This window comes from Venustampulla echinocandica (genome assembly GCF_003357145.1).
Source record: "Venustampulla echinocandica strain BP 5553 chromosome Unknown scaffold_1, whole genome shotgun sequence".
NCBI lineage: Eukaryota > Fungi > Ascomycota > Leotiomycetes > Helotiales > Pleuroascaceae > Venustampulla > Venustampulla echinocandica.
In genome coordinates this window covers 3,655,622-3,671,995 of record NW_022474206.1, presented here as the reverse complement: position 1 = coordinate 3,671,995, position 16,374 = coordinate 3,655,622, and the positions used below count along the sequence as shown (strand labels likewise).

General features: G+C 48.4%; 5 protein-coding genes across 5 annotated transcripts; 2 read left to right on the top strand and 3 right to left on the bottom strand.

Annotated features, from left to right (window-relative positions):
- Positions 1-862: 862 nt before the first annotated feature.
- Positions 863-1,402, top strand: BP5553_03734 (uncharacterized protein; the record flags this gene model as incomplete). The annotated part of the gene is made up of 1 exon (XM_032012357.1): positions 863-1,402. The coding sequence occupies one exon, from the start codon at positions 863-865 to the stop codon at positions 1,400-1,402; it is 540 nt and encodes a 179-aa protein (XP_031872050.1).
- A 4,255-nt stretch (positions 1,403-5,657) lies between these two features.
- BP5553_03733 (uncharacterized protein) lies at positions 5,658-6,890 on the top strand (the record flags this gene model as incomplete). The annotated part of the gene is made up of 3 exons (XM_032012356.1): positions 5,658-5,907; positions 5,955-6,181; positions 6,231-6,890. 3 exons carry the CDS (start codon positions 5,658-5,660, stop codon positions 6,888-6,890), a joined length of 1,137 nt encoding a protein of 378 aa, XP_031872049.1.
- A 2,276-nt stretch (positions 6,891-9,166) lies between these two features.
- Positions 9,167-11,244, bottom strand: BP5553_03732 (Uncharacterized protein; the record flags this gene model as incomplete). The annotated part of the gene is made up of 4 exons (XM_032012355.1): positions 9,167-9,985; positions 10,034-10,144; positions 10,208-11,004; positions 11,118-11,244. 4 exons carry the CDS (start codon positions 11,242-11,244, stop codon positions 9,167-9,169), a joined length of 1,854 nt encoding a protein of 617 aa, XP_031872048.1.
- Positions 11,245-12,239: 995 nt separating this feature from the next.
- BP5553_03731 (EBDP2, emopamil-binding protein) lies at positions 12,240-13,106 on the bottom strand (the record flags this gene model as incomplete). The annotated part of the gene is made up of 3 exons (XM_032012354.1): positions 12,240-12,334; positions 12,392-12,626; positions 12,696-13,106. The coding sequence occupies 3 exons, from the start codon at positions 13,104-13,106 to the stop codon at positions 12,240-12,242; spliced, it is 741 nt and encodes a 246-aa protein (XP_031872047.1).
- A 1,182-nt stretch (positions 13,107-14,288) lies between these two features.
- BP5553_03730 (WD40-containing protein) lies at positions 14,289-16,019 on the bottom strand (the record flags this gene model as incomplete). Its single annotated transcript, XM_032012353.1, has 3 exons — positions 14,289-15,020; positions 15,066-15,922; positions 15,995-16,019. The coding sequence occupies 3 exons, from the start codon at positions 16,017-16,019 to the stop codon at positions 14,289-14,291; spliced, it is 1,614 nt and encodes a 537-aa protein (XP_031872046.1).
- Between the last annotated feature and the right edge of the window lie 355 nt (positions 16,020-16,374).

The following is a 16,374-nucleotide window of genomic DNA, read 5'->3' as shown; positions in this document are numbered from 1 at the left end:
CGTTGTCAGGCCAGGCAGGGGAGGCAAGCTTCGGTCAATGCATTGTGATCGAAGCTTATGTAGACCCTGGCGTCGGGGTGCGGATGGCATATTGGAACGGGGGCAAGTTTTGTCTGGGGACATATCTGAGACGACCATTCGGCATTTTTCCCATGACCGGCGCCGTCCTGCAGATGGCCCCTTGGAACTTGGTTGGTGACGGGTGCCAGGAGGGGTCGCGGCCCATACCCCGCCATGGAACGCGGGTATGGATTGGAATTTGCAAGTACAGCACAGTACAGTACAGTATGCTGCGATGGACTGGTCGAACTGGCGCTCGAACGTGGATGTTGTGCTGTATCCAGTCGTGCTCCATTACATTACCCAGGATGTCGCGCCTTAGGCACCAAATGCCGCCAATTGGCCAAGCCCGTTGACGAGATGCCTGACGTAGTGTCGTGCTGGAGCGCATTACTCGCAACAGTACTTCGACCTGTACTGTACATGTACAGTCAGTACCCCCATCCTCGTCGACAACCAACACCACCGTCATTTCGCGACACTCACATCAACGTTACAGTAATGGCTACCTCGGCCATAGGCAATACGCGGCAGCTTCCCAATTCTTGGCTCCATCGACGAGGTCTTGGGTCTATTTATCTATTTCCCTTTCAATTTCAATTTCTATTTCAATTTCTATTTATGGGCTTCAGGTAGCACTTCTGCCCTTCCAATTACCTGCCTGTTTGGATCAAACCCGCCCGTCAGCGAGAACACCAACGTCGCTCACCACCCCCCGGCGCATCCGGAACAAGCACATTAGGACAAAACAAAAGCATTGGGGACCTCGACGGCGAACAACGGCGTATCTCAACAAGGGAAAATGGCATTGAAAGACCGATTGCGTCGCGCGATGGGTCGCTCCGAACCATCCCCGATCGAATATACCCGTTCAACATCCACCATAAATCGTTCTCGCTCCACTAGCACCCCCACATCCACTCCCACTTCCACAGCCTCCTCTTCACCTCCCATCACACTTATCAAGACAACATCCTCGCGGCTGTCAAAACGATTCACATTTCAAAGCAAGGCCAAGCGCGAAGCGAAGAGCCGGCAGCGATTAGAGGATTGGGAAAGGCGAGATGCTGAAGAATGGAATGTGCCGACGGTTAAGCGTCCCGGGCGTAAAAGCCAGCACCATCAAGATATACTAAGGACCTTTGAGTGGCAATTTGGGAGGAAGAGCAGGGATGGTGTGCCGAGGCGGAGTGCGAGTATTTGGAGCGGTATTAGTCCGGGTACTAGTATGATGGAGACTACGGATGAGGGGGGTTTGGATAGGGTATTATCTGTGAATAGGAGTGAAAGGAATGGGAGGGCAGGACAACAGGTTCCGGGGAACGCTGAGCCGGGCAATTAAACGCAGTTGGGAATTTAGGATCAGGATCCTAATAGAATAGGCAGCCGGCGCCAATTACGATCGACGAATGATTACCACGATAGAGGCTTGTACATACGAAGCTTTGGTTCTACATTGGGGCTTTTAAGTCTCCGACTACCCCATTGGTTTCTCGTCAACGATACCTAGGCAGGATATGGGAAACGGCATATGGAGTTTGGATATTGGAGTTTGCATCACAGTGCAGGGACTGGTGGTGGGGTGGACGTAGGGTCTACGAACAAGAACATAACATTAGGAACCATGCCGGTACGAAAATACATATTTGAATTACTTGTAAAGCACTCGCTAGTTGGGTTGATTTCCCCGATATAGTACTTGGACTCGTCTAACGCTTCCAGTAAGTTATCCGATAGCGTGATCACGGCCGCGTCTGCTCTTGTCCTGCGCGCAGTTTACCACTCTAGTCATGTCAAAATACGGAGGGAAAAAGACCACTTCCGGTCCATGAGAACCCAGCTTTAGAGGGAATCGTGAAGTGTAGCCTAGTGGTGTGCATTTCCCCCCCCCCCCCCTTGTTTGCTCCCCATTATCTGACGATATCCCTACTCCAGATTTAATCCTTGAACTTTCTTTGTTAGTTTTTGCCAATCCTTCGAATACCTCAAGTTTGCGACCATATGCACAAGCTCTCTACTTGCAATTATAATGGGCAACGACAACAATCTGCATGAACCTCTGGCCGCCTTAGCCAATATTGCTAGCTTTAATAGTATGCTAGTATGCAACAATTAGATTCTCCGTATTTCTCATCGTATTGCGATGTATCTGTCGGCTCACGGCTTAAGACAAGTAAGTTCTGTAGAGATACAGAGATCGAAGATTTACATCTCTCGTTACCTGTCTTCGGTCTTTTTTTGAAACTATGTCTCGTTTCTAATACGGAAAGTTACTTTCAACTCTCAATCCTGGTTGTCTATACTGGACTAGTTACCAATTCAAAAAATCTATCTAAAAACGTCCAGTGGACTATATTTGACAACGCAGCTACATTTACAACACATATCTCTAGTATTGCTAGTCACCATTGTACTGAGAAGACGATCGTTTACCTTGGCATGCAGCACAATCATAATACTAAATCCATAATGCGTGTCGGTCTAGTGCCAAGTTCCAAGACACGGTTAGGGACGAAGGCTACCTTGGGGCATAAAGAACATAATTAATCCTTTGAGATTATCAACGGGTCTCGGTAATAGGACGGGCTCCCTACTGCCTCCAAAATGAACAAATTTATTCGTCAGCTTCATCGTCCCGTATAACAACCAGTACTATGGTAACCGAATATGCCTACAAGTATGGCATTCGGTTCATTTTTGCGCTTAGCTAGTTGGCTAAGGATTTCTACAGCAATAGATATCAAAGCATAAGCCTTGTATTGTGAGGGATATGAGGGATAGGTAGGTGACCCTTTTGGTGCTTGGTAACAATTCAGAAAGCCTTTTACATTATTTCTAAGGGTTTTATCGGAGTGTTTAATAGTCCCAGGGACAGAGAACGTGTAAAGCTTTATGTTAGAAAAGACTTGCCGGATAGGTAGGAAAGGAAAAGGGGAGCGGATCAGGTGACGGTGTTCCTAATAGGGAAAGGATAGCCGAGGCTGACTATGGATCAATACTACGTACACCGGACGTCTCTCGTTTCGAAACCAAGATACCAACATCACTCCAGCTGAAAGCCCAACCAGAGATCCATATCTGCTAATTTGTTATTCGGGAGGCGAACATCCGAGGAAGCCGATATTCTATGCCGATCTCGGGATACTTCCTTGGTTATTGGAACGGGATTGATTTGTCTCGAGCCGGTTCTGTAGACGCGTCCCCAACCACCTTCATCCAATTCCAGACGGGACACCGGCCCGATCGCATCCCCGTCTTAGTCCCTACTAATTGGCAGATGGTGCTGATTGTTATATATCACCTGGTTTACTTATAAATTCCCCGCCCTGTCCGCCAACGTGCTGTTCACGTTCTCAAGCTTTGCAGCACCACCAGTATGGGTGCTCGTGCGTGGTCTGATGCCGTTTTCCTGTTTTTAAATACTTTGTTTACTGATCTTGCAAGGTTTGGTGAAGTTATACGGAGTCCTCCTACGTATGGTTGACCTCCTTGCATTATTTTTGCTTTTTATCTGTTTCTCCGCCCCCTCCGGGATCTTGCTTGTTGATAATCTACGCAGGGCCATGGAGCCCATGTTGATGACCCGACTGTGGCAAGTGCAAGAGCCTCGATCATCTACTTTAAAATTTGTGGCTGGTTTCACCCGCCATCCTCAGAAATTTCCGTTAGCTATGAAGTACAGAGTATGGTGCGGCAGTTGTCATCCTGTTATCAACAGCCCTGTCATCCGAAAACGGGCTGGTTTTTAGGGCGCTATTAAAGATTTGAGGAAGGTTAGTGCTAAGCTGCTGCCCCGGATCACCATTGCATTTGTGCGACAGCGACTGACTGCAAATCATGGCCACCTACAGACCAGCATTCAGCACCAGAACTTCAAGCTTGAGAGCTACAATTCCAATACTCTGGAGCTCTCTCCTGCCCACTAAGTTATTTTTTGAAGTTCGAGGCCGTGGAATATTATCACGGCCACACCCCATAGACCCCCCACTCTAGTTATGGTATCTATGATGATTTGCTGATCAGATCTCAGGGCGATAGCAAACTACCATGCTTCTCTCAACAATGAGTGGCTTGAAAATGGAAGCTTATGCTCGCCGTAGCCATTACATGAGCCTCTCCTCTCAAATCGTCGTCTCCTGGTCACGATGGCCTTGAGATTTCAGCCAAGATGTTGGAACGAGTTAAAGTCTCCAATAATGCAGCATCAACCTTTTCAGATCAAGAGGCTCGCGCCGCGTCACCGCAGAATCCACGAATCTACGACCTCTCATCTTGACTGGCATAGACCTGGAAACGGGACGAGAACGTGTTGTGGCGGCAGCGTGTATAGCTTTACCGATTTTATGCGGGGAGCCCATGTTTTGTTTGCCTGTGGCTTTGCTTTGATTGATCCAAGTCGCTCGCAGTTTCCCGGAGCTATTATTTATATCCATACTAGGCTGTAGCGGTCAAATCGGGCTGCAATAAGCGAATTTGTCGTCGAGTTTTAACTCGGTCAAGCAAACAACATCGCCAGATCCTCCATCTCCACCAGGCTGCAGTCCCCATACCCCGTGTTTCCAATCCAGTCAACATCACTTCCGAAGAATGTTAGAGTTTTGCTATATTGCGCACGGCCGCACCTACATCACCCCCACAGCAAATGTAAATGGAGGATGTAGATTCTTCGTACCGCTGTATCTCAATAAACGGCTTCTAACATAAAGGCTCCCGGCCCTGAGCATGTCCATACCCCAGCGGCGGGGAAGCAATAGGCACATATCCGGAATGCGGGCACCATTGCAACCGTGATACGCGGTTCTCTTTGCCTATTTGCCATGGGGCGGGAATTAGGGTGACTGTTGTTTCTTCTTTGGAGCGCCTACTACCAATGCGATCCCGAGTACCTGGTTTTGCGCGCCAAGGCGTCCACACTGTTACGTTCCGTATAACTGCTTTCATATCTTTCCGCCACCCCACCCTTAAACCCCGACTTGCCACGCAGCATCAAGGCTTTGGAGGCCACATAAACTGCCGGACTTCTCTCACGCTTGCTTTGAGGCCCTCATAGGATGCGATGGCGTCACTGTAAGTTGCCTGGATTGTTGGTGGCGGTTGGTGGCAAGCATCACTCATAGGTCTCCAAAACGTGTCTTGGGCTATCGTTACTCGCGTCTGTTGGGCATGGATAAAAATACTCCCCTGCAAATAGGTCGGTTTGTTTTGGCGGAGTATATCATTGCAGAACGCCCAGTTATAGTGACCGATTGCATATGCATAGATATGTGATTGAGGAAGGTGTGGCTGTGTTCCGGAAACCTTACCAGGATAATGGCAGGATTCAGCTAGGCCATATAAGCTTGTTGAAGCAGTCGAGACTCGGCCCAACATTTGGTCACATTTGTGCTTTTTCCATGTTACGGGGATGTGATAATAGAAATACCTCTCTTCCTTAGGAGCACATCCTCAAAAACAGTTGCTTTCTTCTCTTCAACTCCATTTAAGTAATGTCGCTCAGCAACCTATTTTGCCCTACTAACATATCCATCCATCATTGCTCCGTTCTATCGCACTTAACTACTGTATCCTTTTCAACTTGAACTACTGCCAAAAACATCATGACGCCTACCTCTCCTCAATGTCTCCAACCACGATCACCTGTTCCACCGGGTAGGGACACTGGACTCTATTATATTAATGTTGCAGGATTACCCTGGCAATGCCCATGGCAAGACTTGAAGGATCTCGCCCGAGCTGCCCAAACTGATGGAACATGTATCAACGTTGAGCATGCAGTAGTGTATCCTGGCTCCACTAATGGCTGGGTCAGCATTCGTGGAGGAAGGGATGAGTTCCTAAAAGTGTTGGGTAGGAGAAGAACTCTTCCCAACGACACAGAGACTAATATTTTGAAGCACATCTAGATGGGGGGATTCTTGATAATCGCTCCTTGATTGCTGACGGACGCAATGAGACCGAGTGGGTCCATCTTCGGGACCTTGATACTTTACAGTCTCGAAAACACCGAGTCAATAAAACATCCACCGGCGGCCCTTTCATGCCCTCTCGCTTTTCTTGTGAACAGCCAGCCACTCCACCCCAGTGCTCTTACACATACGTTATTCCAGACCCATCTTTAGCAGTAGGAAATCAAACCCTGAAACACCTTTGACCGAGCTAATATTTTCCAGTGGCACTTCCCACACCCCTCAGCTTGTGGCAACTATTCTCCAATACTCCCGACAGGATTTGTGGCCCCTATGATGCAATTTCCGAGTTCAGCAACTGAATACTACCCGGGGGCGCCTGTATCAGTTATACATCCAGAACCGAACAAGATCATTATCAAAAAGCTTCCGTGTGGAATCAATGAAACTTACCTTTACGATTTTCTCCAACAGAGGCTACCACCAGATTGCAGCACTATTCAAACCGTCAAAATAGCCCGTCACTCTCCGAAAGAACCTAAACGACATGCATTTATCACGTTTGATAGTTATGCTGCTGCTCAAACTGCGGTGACAATTCTAGATGGGACCGAGTCTTGGGGGTGCTATCTACAGGCACGCTTGGTCAGGGAAGGGGCGTCTCCTACCAAAAGACATGCTCCACAGCGGTCACTCGCTTCCCGAACGCGAACAATACCGAATCCGCCGGCGCCGGTAATTACCAGCAATTTCTCGGACGATTCCCAACAAAAAGTGTCCCCTGTTGTTTCTTCATTGATGGCATATTCAAACTGTTCGAGATCACCGGAGCTGGAGTCCCCATCAAACTCTGATGACATAGTTTATACAACCCCGGCTGTTGTGGATGGATCTTCGAGGGCTGTAGTAGCTAGTTTGGGATAATATAAATACTTAGGTATCTTTATGCCGTATTACAGCTTTGGATATCAACTTATTTCGTTATATTTTCACCAGCGGATTACGGTCCCCTATACTTGTGACGACAAGGCGTATTAAATGTGCATAGTTTAATCACAGCCGGCTTGCTCCGCCGGAATATATCAGTACCGCAGGTGAAATACATCTTTTGGATCTCGGATTTATAACTGCTTAAACACCTCTACCTGGTCATTCCTCCTGCCCCTTTCACGCAATTACAGGTTAGTTATACCTCTTACTGCTCTCATAGCAATAATATTAATAGCTCACAGGCACGTATTTGGAAGAAGAGCTCGTTCATAGAGTTACGAATATCGAGACTGGACTGCACGAGTTTAAGTCGGGAATGTACGAGTACAAGATGGGAGTGAAGGAGTCTGACATCGAGAGGAAGGCCTTCTTCTATGTATGGCCTTATGGCTAGCTACAGACCACGCACTTGCTACGCCTTGGTCGGTGATTTTCGCCAGTTAGGCCCATACTTTATGACCGCGGATAATCCTGACTTTCCTAACCTGTTCTATCGGGCCGCGACTCACTCTGTACTCGCACTTGCTCGTGACAATCGACTGAGCATCATCACTTTCTATCAGCAAAACCGTATGTGGACACCCCACCTAGCGGCTTGGATTTCTCATAGAGCCTACTATGGCATGATATAGGACGGTAACCATGGGCGATCATAGCCACCACAAGTTCCCTTCGTGTAGGAATTCCTTTCTACTCGGTTCGCAATCCAGAAGAAAGAGAATTTTGTCGTCATAGTTACCTCTAGTAGACGGTCATCAAAGGAAGTAGAGGGTACCTCGATGCAGAACCTTCATCATGTTGCCCAAGTCGCAGATGTTATAAGCGATTTCAAGACGTACCTCGATAATGCCAACGTCAAATTCAATAAGGACCATTTCACAGTTATCCATCTCACACCGTATAAAATGCAGCAGATGCTATTCGACTCCTACTAGACGGGCGTCTCTGATCCATAATAGCCACAGATAACACGATACCGTTTTAGCCCATCCTAATTACCAACATTCCTTTATTCGCTAATATTTTGGGACCTTTGAAACAGGTGATGTGATTGACAACAGGTGATGTAATTGACAGTATCAAGGTAATAACAATACAGGAAGTAATTGACATTTAAATTAGAATGATTATACGGTATAGGTAACAGAAGCTCGGCGGATCTATCCGAATTAAATCAACGCAGAAGCTTCTTGTAAAATTTTAGGAACTCTATGTTCTGCTATGCCCCGTGCATCGAATATGGGGAATATCGTTCCTGGGCTTTTGCTTTCTTACTAGAAATGAAGAATTTACAGGGTTGATTTTAATTATTTGCCTTTTATTGAACCTCCCTGTTCAGCCCTTCTCTATCCTCGAGATAGGAAGTACAATAGTGGTAGATAATTTGCATATGTATTATTCACTTCGCTCTGATAAATAGAGGGTATCCGCAAAGGCCATGTCTCAGCGAGGATGGACTACAGTGTAACCTAAAGGATATGGTTAATTGCAGGGTGGGATTTTAGAACAGTTCCTGCCAGTGATGGGAAAGTAAAAGAGAAAAACAGGTACACAATGGTGCAAAGTTAAAAATATTGATTGGAGATTTCTAAGATACAAATACACCGGAGGCCTGAGTAAATTGAGTGGCATATCGGGCGGTACTCATTCATTCGGTACTCCCTAATTAATGTGGATGCTAATTCGTCCACTGTGCCATCACAGGGACGTAAATCGATCGTTCCGCAGAGGTAAGGCTCTTGTAGAGAAAATGCTAATAGTCTCACTAGTTTAAACTCTTTAAATAGCTTCATCCTCCCAGTGCAATACGCCAACTGGGTCGTCATTGGGAACCAATGCAGCTCCCGGGATAATGCCCGATAATGCCCGACCTCTGCATAGTTTCCCTCAAGTTTCCATAATATAATGGCCGTTCACAGCCCAATCCACTACTTTCCCACCGCTTTCCCTTCATAATTCAGGGCTTCTACCTCTATTCCAGCGGTTCCCGTCAGCTACATTTATTATTTGCTCTCTTTCAGTTCGAGCAGTGGAGTTAGGCATCAAAAGCTTGACAACAATGGGTTGTTCAGCTATGTCCTCTCGAATGCTGTACAGCAATCCAATGCATCGTATCCGATGTATCGTTGAAGCCCGTCTAGAAGCATATATCGTCATCCCTCCTGGCGTGGATCAGAAGTGGCCAAAACTTCGAAGCCACCGCCCATGGTTTAGCCAAAGATAATACTGAATCCATGTTCTGCAGAGATATCTCTCCAATCAACATCGTAATCGACTAAATCAGTTCTCCTCCACACTTCCTGCACGACCTCCCATGCCCTCCTGATATTGTTCATCTTCTGCCTGTGCTCGGTGCCACAGAATGCCTTCAGAGCTAACTCTCTATCGTCATCGGTGATAGCTTCACAAGCAGCCACGAAAAGCGGCCAGAGAAGAGCTGACATCGGCCCATCGTTACATTGGTTGGCATACTTCACGACTTCGGAGCAGGCAAGGAGAGAGAGGTGGGCGTGCTTTTGTACTGATATGTGGTTTCGAGGACGGGAGTGAATCGTTCGATAGAGGTAGACAAAGGCCGAGTGGCGGTATGCTTCGGCATTATTTATGATGCTTTGGATCCGAGGATCAACGGAGAGATCGACGTCAGGTTCTTGAGTTGGGAGCTCATCGTCATCGTTGGGGAAATTAATCCCTGTGGCTATAGAGGGCCTCCAGCCTGCAAGTGCCAGTTCGATGGCTTGAGAAGTATTTTCAAACTCGGCTCGTAAGACTGAGGCTTTCGTAGTTTCGCCAGCATCTTGGGCCGCTTCGAGAGACTTTTTAAAAGATAGGAGGTGGGATAGACGATGAATAATGGGCCAGAGTTCTGTAGAAAAACCAAGGAGGGTGTCCACAGAGCTCAACGGCGAACCAGCCATATTTTGGTTGTGCAAGGTTGTAAATGCGAATGGAGGGGCCGTGGGTTGGATGGTAGTATTGGGGCATGTGCCAAGTGAGAGTGCTGCAATCACATCGTAGAATCGAAAAGCCTGCTTTTTGTCAGCCGTGTAAGATTATGCAGCCACCCGAAAACTTACATGTTCCAAAAACATACTTGTCGGACTACGAATCCGAGGACCTGACTTCATGATTGTCATGGCCCCTTTCAAATGACCAGTAACAATATTTGACGTGCCTCTTTGAACCAGCTATTATGGCGTTAGTAATTTATCACCCCATTCTACGTCGATAGAAACTGGCAAAAGACGTACAACTTCGTAATACACCAGCAGCATGATGGCCCCCAGGACTTCTTCTCGGTGAGATTGGTCATTCTTATCAATGAGTTGAGCCAGCCCCTGCAAAGCGCGGTTATGAAATGTTAAGGACTTCTCCTCGGTCTCAATCCCTCCGTACTCAAGATGCGCACTGGACAGCGCAAATATCGCATTCATAACTGGCGAGCAGGCATGCGACAATGGCAGTACCAATTGGCGGAAGGGATTCCCAGTATCTTCTTTAAAAACAATCAAATGCGACAATACATTGCAGAAGTGGTCAACCAAGGAGCGACGATTTCTCTGCTCCGCAAACTCCGCGTATAGCGGAGCGCTGAACTCAAGGAGGGGCGACACGACAGGCGAAGGAGCAATCATCGCAAGATCTGGATATTGGCTTCGTGAGCGTACGAGAGGCCACGATGTTGTAACGTTCTCCGGCGGCTCTGTCCGAACAATCTCTTCTGCTTCTTCATTGCCCGGTGAAACTGCCCAGTCAAATGCCGAAGCCTCCGATTCAGCATACCGAAACAGCGAACTCGTATCCCAGTTATGTACGGTTTCCTCGTCGTCGTTACTTGGCGGATCGTATGCCTCGGCGTCATCGTATGGGTTAGACCAGAGGTCACTGGGGAAACTGGGGGATCGCGGCGTGTGCGAGACTGCTGAGTGTGCCACCGAGGGCCGTCTTCGCTTTCGCGGCTTCACCGGCTCATATTCGCACTGTAGGCCATGCTCGATGCATCGATCGCATTCCGGTCGGTTTTCGTTACACTTCTTCTTCTGCGTAGCTGTCAGGAACTATGCAACACGATTGCATCTGATGTCGAAGGGCTACCTTTTTTTTACTGCGACAAAAAATTAGTAAGAGGCAATGTCTGTGCGAGGTGCCGAGATGACTTACCATGAGATACATCCTCCAAAACCATCGCTATTAGCATAATTCCGAGGGGAGGGGCAATCCGTCTCTTACCAGCTCTTGACCTCCTCTTGGGCTCTTTCGGAGCCGCTCGCCTTGTGTAGATCAACATGTTTCCCAGCCAATTACAGCTGGCGATCGGCCATGCTGCGAGTAAACCGCGTCCCCACTACGGCGTAGCAGCGTAGCAGTTGAATTGACTGAGTTTGCAAATCAGAGGATCGAAATAGAAGGTATGCGTATACATATATATATATATAGATAGATGATTGCAGTAGGCGGACTATGTTGGAAAGGAAGAAATTGAAGGATCTGATACGTAGACGGGGTAGGACGTGCCTGGGGATGGATGGGCCTAGTACTTGTAGCCGTATTATATATTATGCGGGGTAGGGCGACGGTCGGATAGCGATCCCTGCCCAGAGCCAACGAGAGCCACGGAGAGAAACATCCAAGCAACCGTGGCTTCGGGGTTCTGGGTTTGCTCTGCATAAGCGACAAACGGTTTTAATATTTAAGCACCGGACCTTTGAGTAGGGCCGTGGGAAGGGGCTCCGAACCGCTGGATTGGGACACGAGCTGGTGAGGAGACAATATAATTAAATAGAATAGAATATATAACGAAGAGACACGTCTCTGGCTAAGGAGAGGGGAGGAGAGGAGAAGAGAGCGGACGAGGAAACGGAGCTACCAGATTAACATGGCAAGTATTGGCGGTTTTGGTAAAGCACAGAAGATGCAGTGGGTGAGCTTGGCTTTGCTTAAGTGCACGACGAATCTCGTAGTTTGGCTTGTAGGGGATAGTGACTGCAATGGCTATGGCTATGGCTTGGTGGGTAGCCCTAACAATACGAGCAGCCAAGGAACACTAATTAACACGCCCACTAAGTCTGCTCAAGACGACAGTTCGTTTATAAGTGCTTGTATGAACTAAACGCAAGCAAGAAGCCATGTCTAGAAACCATTACCTGAGCTAGCCCAGCAGTTTTAATTGGGTGTTGATCCATCTATGATTCGCCTCTAAGTTTTGCCCTTGGAGTCAACCGTAAATCTATACAATGAACATGTGTCTACGCGCAACGTTATCCCCAGCAATCAAATCTAAATCTAGGCCTTTTTCTTGGTTGCGCCGGACTTCGCCTCCATCTTCTCCAGAGTCTTGAAAGCGTTCGCAATTCTTCGGACGCTGCTGACAAGTAGAGCTTTAAACAAAACGTTAGCAAAGACGCGTTTTAACGAAGCAGGGGGATTAGACTTACCTCCAGGGAAGATCATCCAGAGGAAGTTAATGAAGAAGTAGTAGATCCAGAAGTACACGAATTCCGGGCGACTGTAGGTAACCTCCTTGTAGTAGTGATCGAACATGCTAGTGGCATAGTAGAGGATTAAGCCGTAGATTTGGCCAGTGCAGACGATTATCTGGAGGGGGTGGCGGAGGGGGTGCGAGGTCGTGATGAACGCGGCGACGATGAAGCAGAGAGGGCCCCAGGTAAACTATCCAAACACAACATCATTAGCGCCCATTATCAAACAAAAGCACACACAAGAGATAGGGCAGCCCACAGCAGTGATCGTCTCCATGCAGAGCACAAACGGATCGGAGGTCAAATATCTGGAATCAGACAGCGCATATTCCTTCCACAGCTGGCCAAACAGATCTTGCGCGGGACCCATGCGGGTATGGTTGTAGGAGAAATATCCCTCGAAGAACAGATGGATGCATCCTGAGAGGACGAACCACCAGATGGCAGCTTTCTCCTTGCCTGGCAGGTTGGGATGGAGGCGTTTCACGATGGCCAGCGTTCCCAGCAGGATGGCGGCGCAGAGGGTAGAAAAGCTGCCCAGCAGCACTGGCACCGACCATTCGTTTGCGAGGTAGCTTGCGATCTCGACCTCCAATGGATAGTAGGGGTGGTTTGTGATCATCAGGGGCGACGAGCTGTTCATCTTGAGGGTTTGGAAGGAGGACGCCATGGCGGATAAAGAGTGGGTGTTCGTATGTCTTCGGAGACGACACAAACGGGAAGGGGGTGAAGATGAGGGGGATTGGAGAGCGGTCTGGGACAAAGCACGGCAATTGAGGTGAATGGAGGAGAGGAGAGAGAGTCAAGGGGATGAAGAAGAAAGGAGAGAGAGGTGCTGCGAACCTGCGACCCACGAAGGAATACGATCCAGCCAAGGACTTGCGCCCAAAGCAGCAACTTAGAGGGGACTTGGTCCCTCAAGGAGCGATCCAAGGCTCCAGAGTCGGGAATTTGACGAATTTATCTCTTTGGGCGCTGGCTTGGGGGACCAACCTTGCACGCAGGTCGAGATAAACCCACCGCTGCTCTCTCCACGAGCCAGTAGCCAGCGATTCAGCCCTCAGCCGCCTGGTGCCAAGGGGCCCGAGGTCCGGAGAAGGTCGACTTGGTCGTGGTCAACCACGGGCCAACGTTTTTTCTCCGGGGTTGATATTGGAAGTTATATTATTGAGCCGCCATAGCAGGATGGAATACGCATATTTTCTATTTCTACAGCTCCTACGGCTTCTACAGCTACTATGTACAACTACTCCCGCTATTTTCCCGGCTGCCCTTGTGCACATCACATCAATACCAACCCCAATACCACTAGCAGGCACTTTGTATAATCGGGATCGTTTCTGTTGAGCTCCCCTTGGACGGTGTGGCGTAACACTGCAGCCCTGGGATCTCGCTTCTCTGCAGTGTGTCGGTGTTGGTGTCCCGGACAAAGTGCTGACACTCCAAGTCGTCCAATCTAATCTGCGCGAGATTATGATTTTCCTAGTTTTCCTGTTTCCATGTTTTCGATTGCTGGGACTCCTTTATACACGTGCAGACATGTACTCCATGCAACCGCATCTCCAAACCCTCTCGTGGCGCATTCTTCCTTCCCCTGAGCCCGTTGACGATGGTTTGTGCAAGCTCGGCGCTACGACGCAGTAGGAAACTAGTAACTAGCCAGAGGCGATATATTGCCCCCTAGTTGACATCGTTCATTTCGTACTTCGTAGGCAGGCCGCGTACCTCGTACTTCATAGTGGGATAATAATGTGGTACCTACCTCCTACCAGGCTGCGTACGACGCTCTCAACGCCACACACGTGGAGTCGCGGTGCGCATCTTTCAAACGAAGCCAATCTCAACTCCCCAATTACTCAACAAACTTTCGAAATTGGAAAGTATCTTCCACCTCATCACTCCCACTACTCATTTTAGTAAAGCCATCGTCCTCCATTAGAGCATCAACTGATATCTTGTGAGATCCCCTCTTCTCGTTCACTGGTACCAGGTTCAACGGGGATTCCTGTCTCTGTCCATATATATCAAACTCTCGCGTTGGGCCATCTTGCCACGGCAAGTCGTCGTCGTCAGATCCGGATATGGAAGCAAGAAGATAGTCGTGCAAATCACTAAATAGCATTGCCGGGCTTGCACTCTGAGTATTCAGCCATCGGGCAATGGTCTTTCCAAGAACCTTGTTCCCACCCATTTGTGCTGCAAAATCAATGATCTCCGGGTTTTCCCAAGAAGGATCCCATAGGTGGACAAGGCCGCGGCTGTCTTCATTTTCGCATCTAATCATAAGCACCCCACCGATGCTCGGATGCCAGGTGACTCGTGCGATGGGAGCATGCATTATCATAACCGCTCGTAGTATCTTGGTCCCAATATCCCATATCCAGATTGTTGTTGGCATATTCTCAGTTCTCGTCGCCAGAAGCGTGCCGGAATTATCAAAGGACATAATATTTGTACCAGCCTTTTCGTCCACATTGCTATTTGGCGGAGTGCTGGATGTTGGGGGGTACAGCACTTGTGTTGCACGTACAAACTTCCGACCAAATCCTCCATGCTGTGATAGGAGTACTTGTTCTTGCCAAACCTACTAAAGTCAGTATGATATTGGCTTAGGGAAAAGCAACAGTACCTGCAGAGTCTCGGTGGGTGTGATAGCTGTTGGATGGAGGATCTTCATAGATTCGACAAAAGACGGGACAGACAGAATTGTCACTCTCCTGCTATAATCGCCCACTGCCATATGAGTCCCCGTCCGATTCCAATCAAACAACTTGATCCCCGCTCCCAATTCTATATCCCCATCCTCGTCTAACACAGGGATTGGGCCGTTCCAGACCTTGAAAAGATGGCCATCTGCCGTATACACAAATAACCTGTGTCCCTGCGCCGCCGACTCCCAAACCACGAGCCATTTGCCATCCGGACTCCACGCAATCCCCTGGGCATCAACAGTCTCTGGGTGCCATGATCTCATAACCCCCGAAACATCTCGTGCATGAATGCTAATTATATCTTTCCCTCCACTGCGAGTTAAGAGGGCCAGGTTTTGTGTCTTAGGGCGGTACGCGAATCCCTTTCCAGCAACAGCAGGATGATAAAGTTTGGGCGCAAGGATATCCACTGATTTCGAAGTATTGAGGTTTATAACAGAAAGTTGGATTCCAAATTCGGAAAACACGCATATCTCATCATCCGTCGCCCCGAATGCTACAAATGTAATTTTCGTTGTATCCGATGTCGGGTTTTTGATATTGGCTGAGAATTGGGAGTTGCTTGGGGAATAAACGCGGATGTTGTCCGTCGATGCTACGAGGAGCCGCGCGGAGGATGGAGACCATAAGAACCAACTGATGGAGGCAGAAAGTTCCGGAGGTAATGATATTGCGCGTATAATTTCGAGGGTGGCTGTTTTTCTAATGCTGAGCTTTGAGGGGAGGATGGTCGCAATGTATGCGCCATCGGGGCTGGGGAGACATTGTGGTGATGCTAAGGTTCAGAGATACATTAGTAGGCACTTCATATTGCACCAGTTCTCTGAGATATGAATCTGGGGCTTACATTTCAATGCCCGAGAAAAGCGCATGGTCAAAGACACCTGGTTCTTGGATATGAGGTGGTAGTAAGCACCCCGCGATGTTTTGTTTACATGGTAGTATACGCAAATACTCAATTGTCCGCGACCGAATTGCTCTCACCGCCTGTCATTCTGCCGCTCCCCTCACTAGCCTCGGATCTCCGGAACGTGCCGCAGCTACCCCACCTAAAGTAGATAAGAGCAGGATTCTGTTTGCTTACCTTTATCTATGACTAGATTCGCCCTGCAATACAACACCACACCTGTCGAAGAAGAGCCATAGTTGTTGCTCTCTAGTCGGAATGGCTTGGTCTCCTACTCATGCTCCAACATACACTCATGGTACTTGAGCGGAACCTTCCTT